The sequence below is a fragment of the Petaurus breviceps genome, unplaced genomic scaffold (genome assembly GCF_028583685.1).
Source record: "Petaurus breviceps papuanus isolate PSGF00001 unplaced genomic scaffold, PetGlider_PUasm1.0 174, whole genome shotgun sequence".
NCBI lineage: Eukaryota > Metazoa > Chordata > Mammalia > Diprotodontia > Petauridae > Petaurus > Petaurus breviceps.
In genome coordinates this window covers 16,365,138-16,379,175 of record NW_027185761.1, presented here as the reverse complement: position 1 = coordinate 16,379,175, position 14,038 = coordinate 16,365,138, and the positions used below count along the sequence as shown (strand labels likewise).

General features: G+C 40.7%; 1 protein-coding gene across 1 annotated transcript in view; it reads left to right on the top strand.

The window, feature by feature from the left end:
- KBTBD12 (kelch repeat and BTB domain containing 12) overlaps positions 1-10,577 on the top strand; it is a 79,894-nt gene extending 69,317 nt beyond the window's left edge. The window contains exon 6 of the mRNA XM_069083820.1: positions 7,868-10,577. Coding sequence (XP_068939921.1) covers positions 7,868-8,043 — 176 coding nt within the window. The 3' untranslated portion in view covers positions 8,044-10,577. The remainder of the gene's footprint in view (positions 1-7,867) is intronic.
- Positions 10,578-14,038: the final 3,461 nt, after the last annotated feature.

Genomic DNA, 14,038 nt, shown 5'->3' with positions numbered 1-14,038 from the left:
AAGAAAGAAAGAAAGAAAGAAAGAAAGAAAGAAAGAAAGAAAGAAAGGAAGGAAGGAAGGAAGGAAGGAAGGAAGGAAGGAAAGGAGAAAGAAAGATGAAAGGAAGGAAAGAAGAGAAAAAAATGAGAGAGGAAGGAAGAGAGACTGAGAGAGAAAGAAAAGAAGAAGAAAGAAAGAAGGAAGAAAGCAAGCAAGTAAGCTAGGCTTTACATCAGGAACTGAGAGTGTCTCTTTACACTGAAGTTAAGCGGTTTTTCTCCTTTCTGCTGCATAGAGGTTCTCTCTCTAAAGTCTCTATATATGGTGAAAATCAGGGACACCTAGAGGAGCCTACATGTCTGTAGCTTCTAAAGTCTTTTCTTCTCTACTCCCTTGGGTGTCCTCTGTTCGTGTACCCTCCCCTAAAGACTCTCTAGAACCACACATATCTCTCTCCCAAGAAGATCTACAACCAGTCACATCCCTTACAAAGATATGCAGTATCCTACTCAGCTCTTTCTCCATCTGTCTGGAGTAGGTCTCCTTCTAAAGGCTGTTTCAATACAAAATGCTTGCTCGAAAGAGTGGTTCCATATAAAAAAATAAACACAAAGAAATCAGGGGATCAGGAAAGGCCTAGTGTGAGAACTGGTACTTGGGCTGAGCTTTGAGGGGAGAGTAATCAAGTATGGAGGGATGAATTGTAAAAGAGGTAGATCTGGGCTGTCATGTATCATGTCACAGTTTGTATGAAATGTATCATGGATAAGGGGAAATTATGTAAAATAAGTATGGGGAAATAAGCTGGACCCAGATTCTGAAGGTGTTTAAATACCAATAAAGGAATTTCTGTTTTATCCTAGAGGCAATAGAGGGCCTTTAAAGCTACCTGAGCAAGGAGGGACCATAAGCTTGGACCTATGCTTTAGAAATATCAATTTCACAGCTACATGGAGGCCTTTCCTCTGTTACTTACCTGCTATTTATCCTGCACAAAGCTGACTTTGCATATATTTGTTTCCATGTTGTCTCCCCCATTCTACTGTAAGCTCCTTGAAGGCAAGGACTGTCCTTTGCCTCTTTTGGCTTCCCCAGTGCTTGGCATAGTTCCTGGCACATAATAGGTACTTAATAAATGTTTATTGATTGATTGACTGACTGGAGGATGGATTGTAAAAGGAAGAGATTAGAGACAAGAAGGTTGATTATTAGGTTATTGTAGTCTCCGGATGAGAAATGTTAAGAGCCTGAACTTGGAAGTGGAGGGGTTCTAGAGATGCTGTGGAGGTGGAATCATTGACTTCATCCTAATCCATCACCTTGGTGATATGTCATAGTCTTGTCTCTATACAGGTAGGTCAATTCTTTCATGATTCTTCAGTAACTCCTAGCTAATATTGTGATGTTTTAAAAGGTTCGAGAGATATAGGTTCTGGGTAATATAATCATTTTATGAATAAGGCCAGTATTAATAAAAGGATAGTCATTTGGTCTCTCTTAAACCAAAAACAATCATGGGATTGGCTCACTGTTTATATACCATTAGATGTTCAATGAGGGGCTAAAAATGACATTAAGTAGAAATATCTCTATACCCAGATCACCCCAGCCTTGGGCTATAAGGACAAAAGGATCTGTCTCCACCCAAGCTTGAATAGAACACCATGGGCTTCCCCACCTAAATTCCGTTGTAAGGTTGGGTGGGGTCTGACCAAGATGAGGAGATTTAATGCAATCTCATTATCGGGGTTGTCTTTCAAGAAATTGGACTTTTTAAAATGAGGAATTTAGAAGAAGGGGAGAGCTCTAAATCTCCCCAAGATATTGGTTATTAATAATCATTTCTCTCATTATTGTTCATGTCTAATAATAGAAAACTCTCTTCCCTGAAGTTGTTCAATAAGGGTGTTGACCTTTCTGGAATCTGACCTCTTCTTTGGTGTTTGAAAAATTCATGGTATCCAAATCATTATAAATATTATAAGCTGTTCCTCTAGGTGCTTTAAGCTATGGAAATTGCTTAATCCCATACAAATGTATTGCATTTACACTTGCTTCAGGATAAGGGAAGTCAATAAAGCTTCATCCATTCATTTATTCGGGAAATAGTGATCAAGTATTTATGCATCATCCTATGGTTTTGTTTTTAAATTATCTTTATGTTTAATGACTCATAAAATCATAGATTTGGAACTGAAAGGAGGCCTTAAATGTTTATCCAGCCTGTTCATTTTACTTTGGGAAACTGAGACTGAATGACTTTCCCAGTTTGCAGAGTTGGGTCTTCCATACCGAAGTCTATCACTCTTTCTGCCATGTTACATTGTTCTTACTTAAATATGTTGATGAAAGTACTGAGTGCTCCAGAAGTTCCAGGTATTCCTTTATTTTGTACAGGTCCAAGGAGAGGGCCTGACTAGACACGTTGCCACAGCCAACCTCTCCATTAAGCTAACCAAAGTGGATCTTCTTAAAATAGTGAGACAAATAGATAAATGAGGTAATACTTAGTTGGAAGAAAAATGAAGGGATTTCAAAGTTGAGTTACTGAGGCAGTGACAGAATTGTGACTAGAACATTATGAAAACAAGTAACTTTAATAGGCTTTTTTTACAGTAAGTTGTGCAGGGACTTTCTGTTCTGCCTCCTTTAGGTCCTTTAGGAGAGTCAATGTCCAGCTTATTCATCAACCTTTGCAGTAATGCCGAACTGACAGACCTAAACTCCTGATTCCACAAATACTTAGTTAATATAAGCCTGACTGACTAGTAAAGCAAACATGATAGGAATTTACAATTTACAACATGAAATAACATATCTCCTTCTAAAAATGTTTTTACACATTAATAGTTGACTTCTGGTATAAGAGCCTTGATTGACTAATTGAGTTTACAATTGGGTAAGTACAAAGTCTAGGTGGCTCAGTGGATAGAATGCTGGGCATGAAATCAAGAAGACACATCTTCCTGAGTTCAAATCTGGCCTCAGACACTTATTAGCTGTGTGACCCTGGACAAGGTACTTAACCCTGTTTGCCTCAGTTTCCTCATCTATAAAATGATCTGGAGAAGGAAATGGAAAACCACTCCAGTATCTCTGCCAAGAAAACCCCAAATGAGGTCATGAAGAGTTGGACACGACTGAAACAACTGGACAAAATTCGCCTTGTGAATGCTTCTAACTTTATTGGCCACACAATGAAGAAAAAAGGGGCAGACAGAAATAAACAATTATTAAGCACCTACTATATGCCAGGCTCTATGTTAAACACTTTACAAATATAATCTCATTTGATCAATGCAGACAATATCATCATTTTCAGTTACACTTATTAAATGCCTACCATGTGCAAGACACTATAAAGACAGGAAAATGAAACCAAGCTCTTTGATTTTTGTTCCTCTTTGGGGGACTAGTGATATTATATTTCTATTCCTTATTTGCCATTTTTATTTATCCTCTTATTATAAAAATTCCAATTATGCTGTTTATTGCATTAGCAGTCACATTATCTGTGTTTTGCTCAGTAGTTATGGAATTCAGAGTTGTATACCATCATCAACTGATAATTGGTCATCTCCCTTGGGGCGTGTTGTTAGGATTCCTCAATTTTTCTCTGTGGCTCAGAGATGTAAAGACATGGTAGAAACCCCCACACACTCCTTGTAGCATCCTGTTAGTTGTTTCCAGCCTACACTGAGGACCACTAAGATCTGGGGGGTCCTAGAAAGACAAGCCAGGGAGCTTTAGGTGGTAAATCCTTAGAGCTGGGACACTTGGAGCCTCCAAAGACCCAGGACCTTCTAGAAACTGCTTCCAGAAGGTCTTAGCTGTTCCAGTAAGGGAATCCTTGGTGACTTCATTTGACCTAGATCCTGAACTGAATCCATCAACCACTCTCATATGTAGTACTAGTTAGTAGAAGCCCCACTCATGGTGACATATAGACTTCCATATCTCTGGATCTAAATCTATATGCAAGAAAGTCTAAGGGTAGGGGTGGCTAGGTGGCACAGTGAATAAAGCACCGGCCCTGGAGTCAGGAGGACCTGAGTTCAGTTCCGGCCTGAGACACTTAACACCCACACAAAAAAACCTTGGGCAAGTTACTTAACCCCAATTGCCCTCCAAAAGGCAAAAAAAAAAAGTCCAAGGGACCCCCAGAGCCCTCCAGAACTGGGTTGAAGTCAGGTTGTACAGCTAGACCCATGACCCTTTTTACTAGAGGCATCCCATCAAGAGTCAGGACTAGAGTCAGGCAAGATAAAGACCTACCTAGCTCACACCAGATAAGGGAATAAAACATAGGGTATTTCTTAATATTTCTTTTTATCAATGCACATTTTTAGTGCCAGAAAATATCATTTGTCATGGCACTTGAGTATTTTGTGATAAGTTACATGTGTGCCAGTGAAAGCCCCAAACCACTGTCCCAAAGTAGGACATATATTAATTACTATCTACCAGATAGTTGGGAATAAACTTTGTCTAAGATACACAAAAGCCTTAGAGGCCCCACCCAGCAGATGTGGCAAATCCCAAAACACAGTTGTAAAATGATAATGCTTTAAGGAATCTTAGAGATTATTCAATCCAACCTTCATACGGGACAGACTATTTAAAAGAGATCTGAGAATATATGCTTCCTCTAGGTTGAAAATATGGATCCTTCTGCACAGGTGAATTATATAAATGTGCATATACAGGCATGTGTGCAAACAATTAACAGGATATGTATATATCTTCTGCCTTCATCTATATAAATTATCCCATCAGATGCAAATAAAAAAATTGGAACATCCCTTAGCTTGTACATGTATAAGCCAGTGTTGTTACTACCATCTTCCTGCTGACCTAATAAGTTTGCAGCTCAGAAGCATCCTTTTCTGACGCTGGCAAAGTTAGGAGTTATTTATTTTGACTGATCTCCCATAAAAGTTTGCTCTCCCCCAGTCTCATCCATTATGTGATTTATATATGAAAGCATACAGATTAGAGTAGTTATTGTACATTACTGAAAACAAATTAAATTGAGAAATGCCAATATAATGGAGCTTGGCCCAGAGAATGCTGTAGTTGAAACATTAGAGGATATAGGATGAGAAGATAAGTCGTTTCTCTGGGATCCAAGCACCCTATTTCGTGATGCCCACTGGAATGGCTCTACATAATGTGGGTTGAAAGCAGTGAGAGTCCAAAGTCCTCTAACATCTAAGCACTATTTTTTGAATAAGTCATCCATTGATAAATCTGAGAAAGGATCCAGGGCTTTGAGGACTGGACTCTGCCCTTGTACATGGCCATGTGACAGACATTGATTCACAAATCAAAGCCATGCTCTCTGTGTGGAAATGACACTGAATGATGAGCTTATTTTTTGTTCCCCACAAAAAAGTAAAAGTTGAAGTTCTGAAAGATAAGAACTTCCCAGGATGGGTAAGGAGGGAAAGCAGGGGGAGGTGTTACATGGTGTAGGTTTCATCACCTGGTAATAATCAGTAGCTAATAATAAAGTGCTGTGTTAGTTAATAAACACACTAACATGCTCGTCTGTCATCTGGTATGGACCCTCAAGATGAAGGTTTCAATAATTACCAGAAGTACATGACAGGCAGCTGAATAAGCCAACAGATATTTAAGGGACTGGTGAGTAGTACCAATATTATGCTGGAGACATATGTTATGCATTTCAAGGGAGGGGAGGGAAGGTATCAGGTTTGTATCAGCCCAGATTAGTTAATAACAGGTAGCATTTATATAACTCACTAAGGTTTGGAAAGTGCTTTATGAGTATTAGTATCAGTTTGATCCTCAGGACAACTCTGAAAGGCAGATGCTATTATTAACCCCATTTTACAGACGAGGAAACAGAGCCAGATGAGTGACTTGCCTAGAGTTACACAGCTAGTAAGTATCTGAGACCAGATTTGAACTCAGGTCTTCCTGACTCCAGGCTTGGTGCTCTATCCACTACACCATGCAGCTCCCAACTCCTGGGCTTTTCCCTGGCTGCATCTTACACATGGAATGTTCTCTTTCCTCATCTCCACCTCCAGGCTTCCCTGGCTACCATCAAGTCCCAGATAAAATCCAACCTTCTACAGGGGGTCTTTCCCAATCTCTCATAATTCTAGTGCGTTCCCACTGTTGATCATCTATTTATCCTGTATAAAGCTTTTTTGTACAGAGTCATCTTCATGCTGTCCCCCCATAATCTGTGAACTCCTTGAGGGCAAGGACTGTCTTTTACCTTTCCTTGCATACCCAGTGCTTAGCATATAGTAGGTGCTTAATAAATGTTTACTGACTAAGGCCTTTTGGCTATGGAAGGTAGAAGAGGGAGGCCATACTAGAAGGACCCAGGCTTAGCGCAGCCAGGGAACAGAATAAAGAGACTGCCTCAGAACTGCCTTAGCTGGGGTTGAGCTCTGGCACAGTGCCAAGCACATAAGGGAGTCATTTGCCTTCATTACAGAAACCCAGAGAGAGAGAAAGAGAGAGAGCACGCTGTCCATGTCATCTTTCCCTGGTCCAGGGAAAAGGTTGGCTGGGCTGCAGGAAAGCCTTTCCTGACTTTGTGTGGGTGGGCTTGTTGGCTTTGTAGTAAGTAGGCAGGGCATGTAGCCCTGTGCCAGTACAAACAATCTCTGGTGCATCTACCACCTGGCCCTACCCAGGCTGCTTCCAAAGCACAATGACATTCCTTGTTGGGTTCACACACGGACTGGTGGCAGCTGAGGAGGCTGGACAAAGGAGGAAACAGGACAGGACCTGCTTCTACTTCTCTGGAATGACTGAAAGAAGTGAATCTAGCAACATGAAGAGTGTAAGAAAACGTTACCCCAGTAGATAAAATTAGTTTTATAGATAAACTAGGTTTATCTAGAAGAGTTTTCCTTGGAAAAAAAAATGCCAAGGGATTTCATTTCAAGAACAAAGCAAAACAGCCACTTGACAAAAAAAAAAGGGGGGGGTCAGTTGCAGCAATAAAAAGAAACTAAGGTAAAAGGGGTAGAAAGAGGGAAGTGATGAAATATGACTAAAGAGAATCCATTCCAGTCCATAGATGCAAACCTCGCCTGTTTCTGTCACACACACTTCCCCCTCACCTATTCTGAATTCCAGCCTCACTGACTTTCCTCTTTGTCCCCCAGAGAGATCACACACTTCCCTCATTTTGTATCTTCGGCATGCCAATTCCCAACACATAAAATGCTTGAATTCTCTTCACAATACATCAGCACCAAAGCATCACACAAACTCCCCATCAGCCATTCCTCATTCTTATTACATGAGTCGCTACATGTGTCTCGGATTCCATCCTTTACCCACTTTCTTCAGTACAACTGTCTTTGTCATGTGTTGTAGCCTGCTTGTCCCTGCCACATGCCTCTTCACTATCCTTTGGATTATCCTCAACCGTATTTCCTTGGAAACTGTCAGATTCCATGACTGGCAGCCATATAACATTTCAGGAATACATTGATCAATTAACCAACAAGTACTTTTTAAATTGCTTGAAACCCACTAAGTGGGCCAATCTTAGTGGCCAATTATCTTTGATATAACCCCTGCTTGGGGGATACAGAGAGGTGGCCCCTTCCCATTGGGATCTATGTGCAGTAGCCTCTAATTGTACATGTCTTTCAGCAGGTGGCCCACCAGAAGGGGACAGATTTCATGCTCAGGTCTCAGTTCTCAGGCCTAGGCCTACTAACAGACCAAGAGGAATTCCCATTGTTACCCCCAGTCTATGCACATAGTATCACCATGAATTTTAAAATATGAACTCCTACTAGACTGCAATCTTTATGAGGAGGATGACATTTGATCTAATTAATTTGACAAAAGCCCGTAACACTTTAATATACCTTTCACTATTTTTCAGATCGGCATGAGATTATCTCCAAGGAAATCTGGGAGCTGAACCCATGGGAAAATCAGTGGAATGTTGTAGCCATCGATGTCCTTATGCACGACAACTATGATGTCTGCCTTGTGGCCAAGATGAATCCCAGGGATCTCATTCCTCCACCTTCGGATTTAGTAGAAGAAAGAAGCTAAAGTTGAAATATCATTACAGTAGAGATGCCAGATGGAATTGCAAATGAGTTCAGAACAGAGAAAGCCACATAAGTTCGCCTTTGTTCACTCAGTAGGTATTAAGCATAGTACTATGCATGGTTCAAGGATGTGCCATTCACTAACCTTGCCATCACTGTGTTTGTAATCTAGTAGGAAAGATAAGACATGTACACAAATGAAGAGATGTGGTACACGGTAGAATATGATAAGTACCCCCCTGAGAGGAACAAACTGAGTGTTTTGGCATTCACAGGGATGGGGACAGATGTTATAAATGGGTTGGTCAGGAAAAGACAAAATGGAGGTAATGGCAGAACTTGGAAAGACTGGTCATCACGTCCCTGAGCTAGAACATTCAGACGGAACCTCAAAGAGTGAGTAAGACTGATATATGGAAATGGCATTCCAGACAGAGGAAATGGCATAAAAACAAACACCGAAGACTGAAAAGCCCAATGTGTGTTTAGGAAATGCTGAACAGGCCAAAATGACTGCAGCTCAGGGGATCAGTTCTATGTAAGACTGGAAATATGGATTGGAGCTTGGTTATAGAGGATCATAAATGTGATGCTAGATGGTGAGAAGCCAGTGAGGGTGGGGTCACCACCATAGGACATTTTAGGAAGATTCTATTGTTTCCTTTCCTGTTTTCAGTGATGATCTTTTTCATCGGTCTTTGTTGTGCCAATACTATCTGTATCCTATTTAGACCGTATCTTCCCTTGGCAACACTGACAAACAGCATAGAGAATACTGAAATGGGAAGGCACAACGTCTTAGAGCTAAAGAACTCTCCAACCCTCCCCTGAGAGCTATATCAGGATCACGGGACAAGGGCAAGGAGGTCTGGAACCCCTGATCCAGTCCAGGGCACCCCTGCTCTAGGTCAAATTGATACATGTCAGAGACATCTCAAACTGAATATGTCCAAAATGGAACTCATTACCTTTGGTCCCCCTTCCCTCTTTCAATCTTCTCTATTTCTGTCACCTCCATTCTCCTAGGTTCCCAACCTTGGTCCTATTCTTGACTCTTCACTCTCCTTTACTCCACATAGCCAATCAGTTGCCAAGACTTGCCATTTATATCTCTACAATGTCTCTCTAATCCAATCTCTTTTCTCTGCTCACACAGCCCTCATCACCTCTCATCTAGAGTGTCAAAACAGCCTCATAATGGGCCTCCCCAAGTCTCTCCTCACTGCAGACCACCCTATACTCTGCTGCTAAAGTTATTTTCCTTAAGCACAGATCAGATTCAACTGCTTAATACACTCCAATGGTTCCCTGTTGTCTCTAGGATACAATATGAATTCCTCTATTTAGCTTCTAAAGTCCTTCACAATCTTGCCCCAACTTATCTTTCTAAAGCTTCATTGTGTATTACTCCCTCTCCCAGGCTCTTTGATTCAGCCAAGTTGGCCTTCTCTCTGTTCCTCACAAATGACTCCCCCTCTCCTCTCCTATCCCCATGCCTTGGCCCTGGACATCCCCAATGCCTGGCTTCTGTGTCTCTTAGAGGAAATTGCTAGGGTTCAGATATGGATCTTCTGCTTGAGGAAGAGAATCAGTGACTTTAGGCAGCCCTGCAATGAAAGTATATCTGGCTGCAGCAGTTTTCTTTTTCAGATATTATGGCATTGAGTTCCCATCCACTATAGGCCCAAGGGTATGTCCCAAGGGGTTATATCTTATGGCTTTGACTGCAGATGCTGCTTAGAGGTTTGTGCTGACCCAGTCTGAAGAGGCTTATTCAACAGGGACCTAGACCAGTTGAAAATATGTTCAGGAGAATCTGCTCATGGCAACATTGATGGAAATGAGGAGAACAGATGGTAGGGCTGGTGACGAGGAATTTTGTTCTCCATAATGCTGAGCAGTTTGAGTTCCCAGACACGTCCTGCTGTGGCATTTCCCAGATATGCCCTGATGCTATGCTTCTGAACGAAGAGGTCATGCCTCCTGGGAAATGGCTCGCATGTCTAGATGATCTGAAGAAATTTCTCACCATGGCACTCTGAAATGGGTGTGGACTTTCTCTTGTGACATAAATGGGATAGCTCCTGGGTTGTGGGGTGGGCTCTCTGTGAAAGTCAGAGAAATGAGGTTGCCTTTATTCTCTTTTCTTCCTTATGTACCTATGGAAGAAATCACTGTTCGCCCCTAAAATATCCAAAGCATACCAAGGGCTGTTAGTACATCTCTCTTAGATGGAAAAGGCTTTGTTTTTCTAATTGCCCGAGTAGTCACTTGGCATTCAAATGATTTCCTCTATACCCCATCCAGGATACCCATGTTCTTTCCAAAGCAGATACTTTATGTTGTATCACCACTCATAGAGATGGTTACTGTGTTCTGCTGATAACTTCAGATGCTATCAGTCAGTCACCAATCATTTATCAAGCATCCCTATGTGATAGAAGCTATACTAGCTAGAGGTGCAAAGACAAAAAGAGAAACAGTCCTTGCCCTCAAGGGGTTTACATTCAATCTTGGAGGCCAACTGTTACATATATAGGTATGTACAAAATGGATACAAGGGAATGGGGGGGGTCATTAGCAGCTAGGGGGCTCAGGAAAAGCTGACTGGTCGGGGCACTAGTCTGTCTTACATTCTAATAGGAGAGATAGTATGTAAATAACTAGGTGTATATACAGCATATATGTGAGTAGATCAGAGAAAGTTCTCTTGCACAAGGTGAGATCTGAGCCGAGTCTTGAAGGAAGCCAGAGAAACTAAGAGGGAGATGTAAGAAGAAATAGTATTTTAGGCATGAGGATCTTCAGCTCAAAGGCAGAGAGGAGGATGAGGATATTAACCAGTGTAGCTGTAACCAGAATTTGTGGAAGGGAGAGGGTGAAGGGGAGTCAAGTTTAAGATGACTAAAAGATAGAAAGAGGCCAGATGGTCCAGGGCTTTCACTGCCAAACAGAACATGTCCTATTTGGTCCTGAAGTTAATAGGGAGTCACTGTAAAACTTGTCGGAGTAACAGGGATGACATAATCAGACCTGCTTTAAGGAAAATCACTTGGGCAGCTCATATTGATGTGGGGAGAGACTTGAGTCAGTGAGACCCAATTAAAAAGCTATTTCAGGAGTCCCAAGGTTATGAAAGTCTGTACAGGAAACTCTTAAAAGTACATGACAGATGTTGTGAAGTTGGAAATGATCGGATATGACAACAGATTTAAGATAACTGGCTGAGGAGGGAGGAGAGATTTTTGTCCCCCTCTCTTACATGATACACTCAACTGTCAGTCCCCTGGGATTTCAGGGCACATTGGATCTCATTACAATAGGGAGCAATAGGAGGGAGGGGGCTTTGGGTGTCGTCTAAATGCCGCTTTTATCATCTATAAATGCATAGTAGGATTATAAATACTAGCTTTGAGAAGAACTTTGAAAGCTTTAAAAAATAAAGGTTTTAAAGCTTAAAACTGCGCGGAGGCTTCTGGGACAGCTTATATAATAAGAATAATTTAGATTTATCTAGTCCTTTACAAAATGTTACAAAACAGCCCTGTGAAGGATTGGTAGTTTAAGTATTACTATCCTCATTTTACGAATACAAAAACAGACTTTTCAAAATGACTTCTGACTCAACCAAGGTCACATGGCTAATTAGAGATAATGCCAGGACTGCAACCCAGGTCTTTTACCCACTCATTTAGTGCTCTTTCCATGATACTGCACTGCCTTTCATCTTTTATCCAATGCCCTACAGCATCCCTAACTCTTGGTCCTGCTGGGTTCTGCTATCTTTCTCTCTGCCTGTAGAAGATAATTGTTCTTGTTAATCAACCATTTGGTTTAATAGCTATCACATAGAGAAAGAATGCTTTTTTTTTTTTAGCATGATGAGGTAGCCAGATCTACTTTCTTTCTGTAATGCACACAGTAATACTTATTGCGTTTGTTGAAATTCATTCATTCAATAAGTATTTCTTGAAGGCCTACTGAGGGCACAACATTGTAAAAAAAAAAAAAAAAGTCTTGAAGCAAATGCTCAGTGAAGCATTCTAAGACATTTACCAAACAGAAAAGGTGCCCTGCCAAGTGCTCCCAGAGACCTGGAGACTTGAAACCTAACAAGCTGATATTTAATTAAAATAATTGGTTGCCTGCCCTTTCATTTTTATTCTATTAGGTCTAGAAAGCTCCTAAGCTTTCTTGTATCATGGACCTCTTTGGCAGTCTGGTTAAACAAATAGAGCACCTTCTCAGGAAAATATTTTTAAATGCATAAAAATTGTAAACGCATGAAATATTTCTAATGTATAAAATACATAGGATTACCAATGAGACTAATTGAAATTAATTGAAGTTGAAACTAATTACAAAGGAAACTAACTGAAATCAAGTTCTCAAAATATTTTTTAAAATAAGTTTACAGACATGAGATTAAGTACCTCTGATTTAGAGATAGTGTGGTACAATAGCCAGAAACTTGGCCTTAAAGCCAGGAAGATATGAATCCAAGTCCCATACTGGCTGTGTGGCCCTAGGGAAACCACTTAACCTCTCAGTTGCTCTAGAATCTAAGTTTCAGAGAAGTTAGTAGAGGAAGTTCCTCATCTGGAGCTTCTTATACCAGAGAAATCTCAAGTCTAGTCTTTGTTCCAGTCTAGGGCTAGGGACAGTAAATATAATCTAAGTCACCAACAAAGAATTTTTTTTTAATTAGGAAGATGCCCCAAATCAGTGGATAGTTTAACAAATGTCACATGTTAAAAATACTTGCTACCTCATAAATATTCCCAAATACTGTCCCCAAAAATGACTTCATTAAAGGTCAGACTGACTACCTAATATAGTCTTTATTTCCTTAACTGCTTTCTCTTGTCTCCCCTTTTCTTTTCCCTGTGCATCTTGACACCCAATTTAGAACCACCCAGGCTACTTACGTGTAGCCTGTGTTTCCCTTAGGTCCTTAGTTTAGCTTAGGGCTTCTTATAGCTGCTAGCACAATGCCTTACATGTAACAGGCATTTAACAAACATGTGTTGAGTTGAGTTGAATTATGAAGACTCAGAGATACCTCTGTCCACACTGGACAGAGCTTGGGTTGTGAGGGCAGTTAAATTCTGGCATTCAGTGTAGGGACAAAAAAAAATGTAATTTGGTCATATTGACATTCAGGGAAATGTCTAAGTTAGAAAATGTTTTTGTGCAAAGGCATGTTTAGTCTTCCTGGCTAGATAACCAACAGGAACCTGTGGGCAGGTGGCCACTGATCTAAAGACCCAGCAAGGTGGGTGTGACCATAGAGCCCAGTGGGAAACCACTTAGAGTTTTCTATTTCTATATATTTGCTCAGTACCTTTTAGTGCACTCAGAATCACTAAGTAGTTGGAGATGTTTAAAAAAGAAAAGAAAGAAAAAAAACACCTTGAAAGAACTTAGAGGAATGAAAGAACTCTTGCCATCTGGGATCTTGGGAGGGTATACATGGGTCAGAAATAGCAGTCAGGGCTTGAGGTTCAGTATTAGATATAAAGCTATTTTTACTTTTTTTTTTAGGTAACCATTTTTCTCCAGTGGGAAGATTAAGGGTTCTCCTGAATACTAAATACTTGCTTGTGCCACCTTCTGGAAAAGTTTGCTTTTGGTCTAGGAGGAAGAGAGAGACAGAGAGACAGATGGAAGGAAGGAAGGAAGGAAGGAAGGAAGGAAGGAAGGAAGGAAGGAAGGAAGGAAGGAAGGAAAGGAGGGAGGGAGGGAGGGAGAGAGGGAGGAAGAAAGAAAGAAAGAAAGAAAGAAAGAAAGAAAGAAAGAAAGAAAGAAAGAAAGAAAGAAAGAAAGAAAGAAAGAAAGAAAGAAAGAAAGAAAGAAAGAGAGAGGGAGAAAGAAAAAGGAAGGAGGGAGGAAAGAATAAAAAGAAGGAAGTCTCTAAAATCTGGAAGAAGATGGAAATTATCAACACTAAGAAGGTATAATATTTAGGGGGAGACAGCACTAATACAAAGACCAGA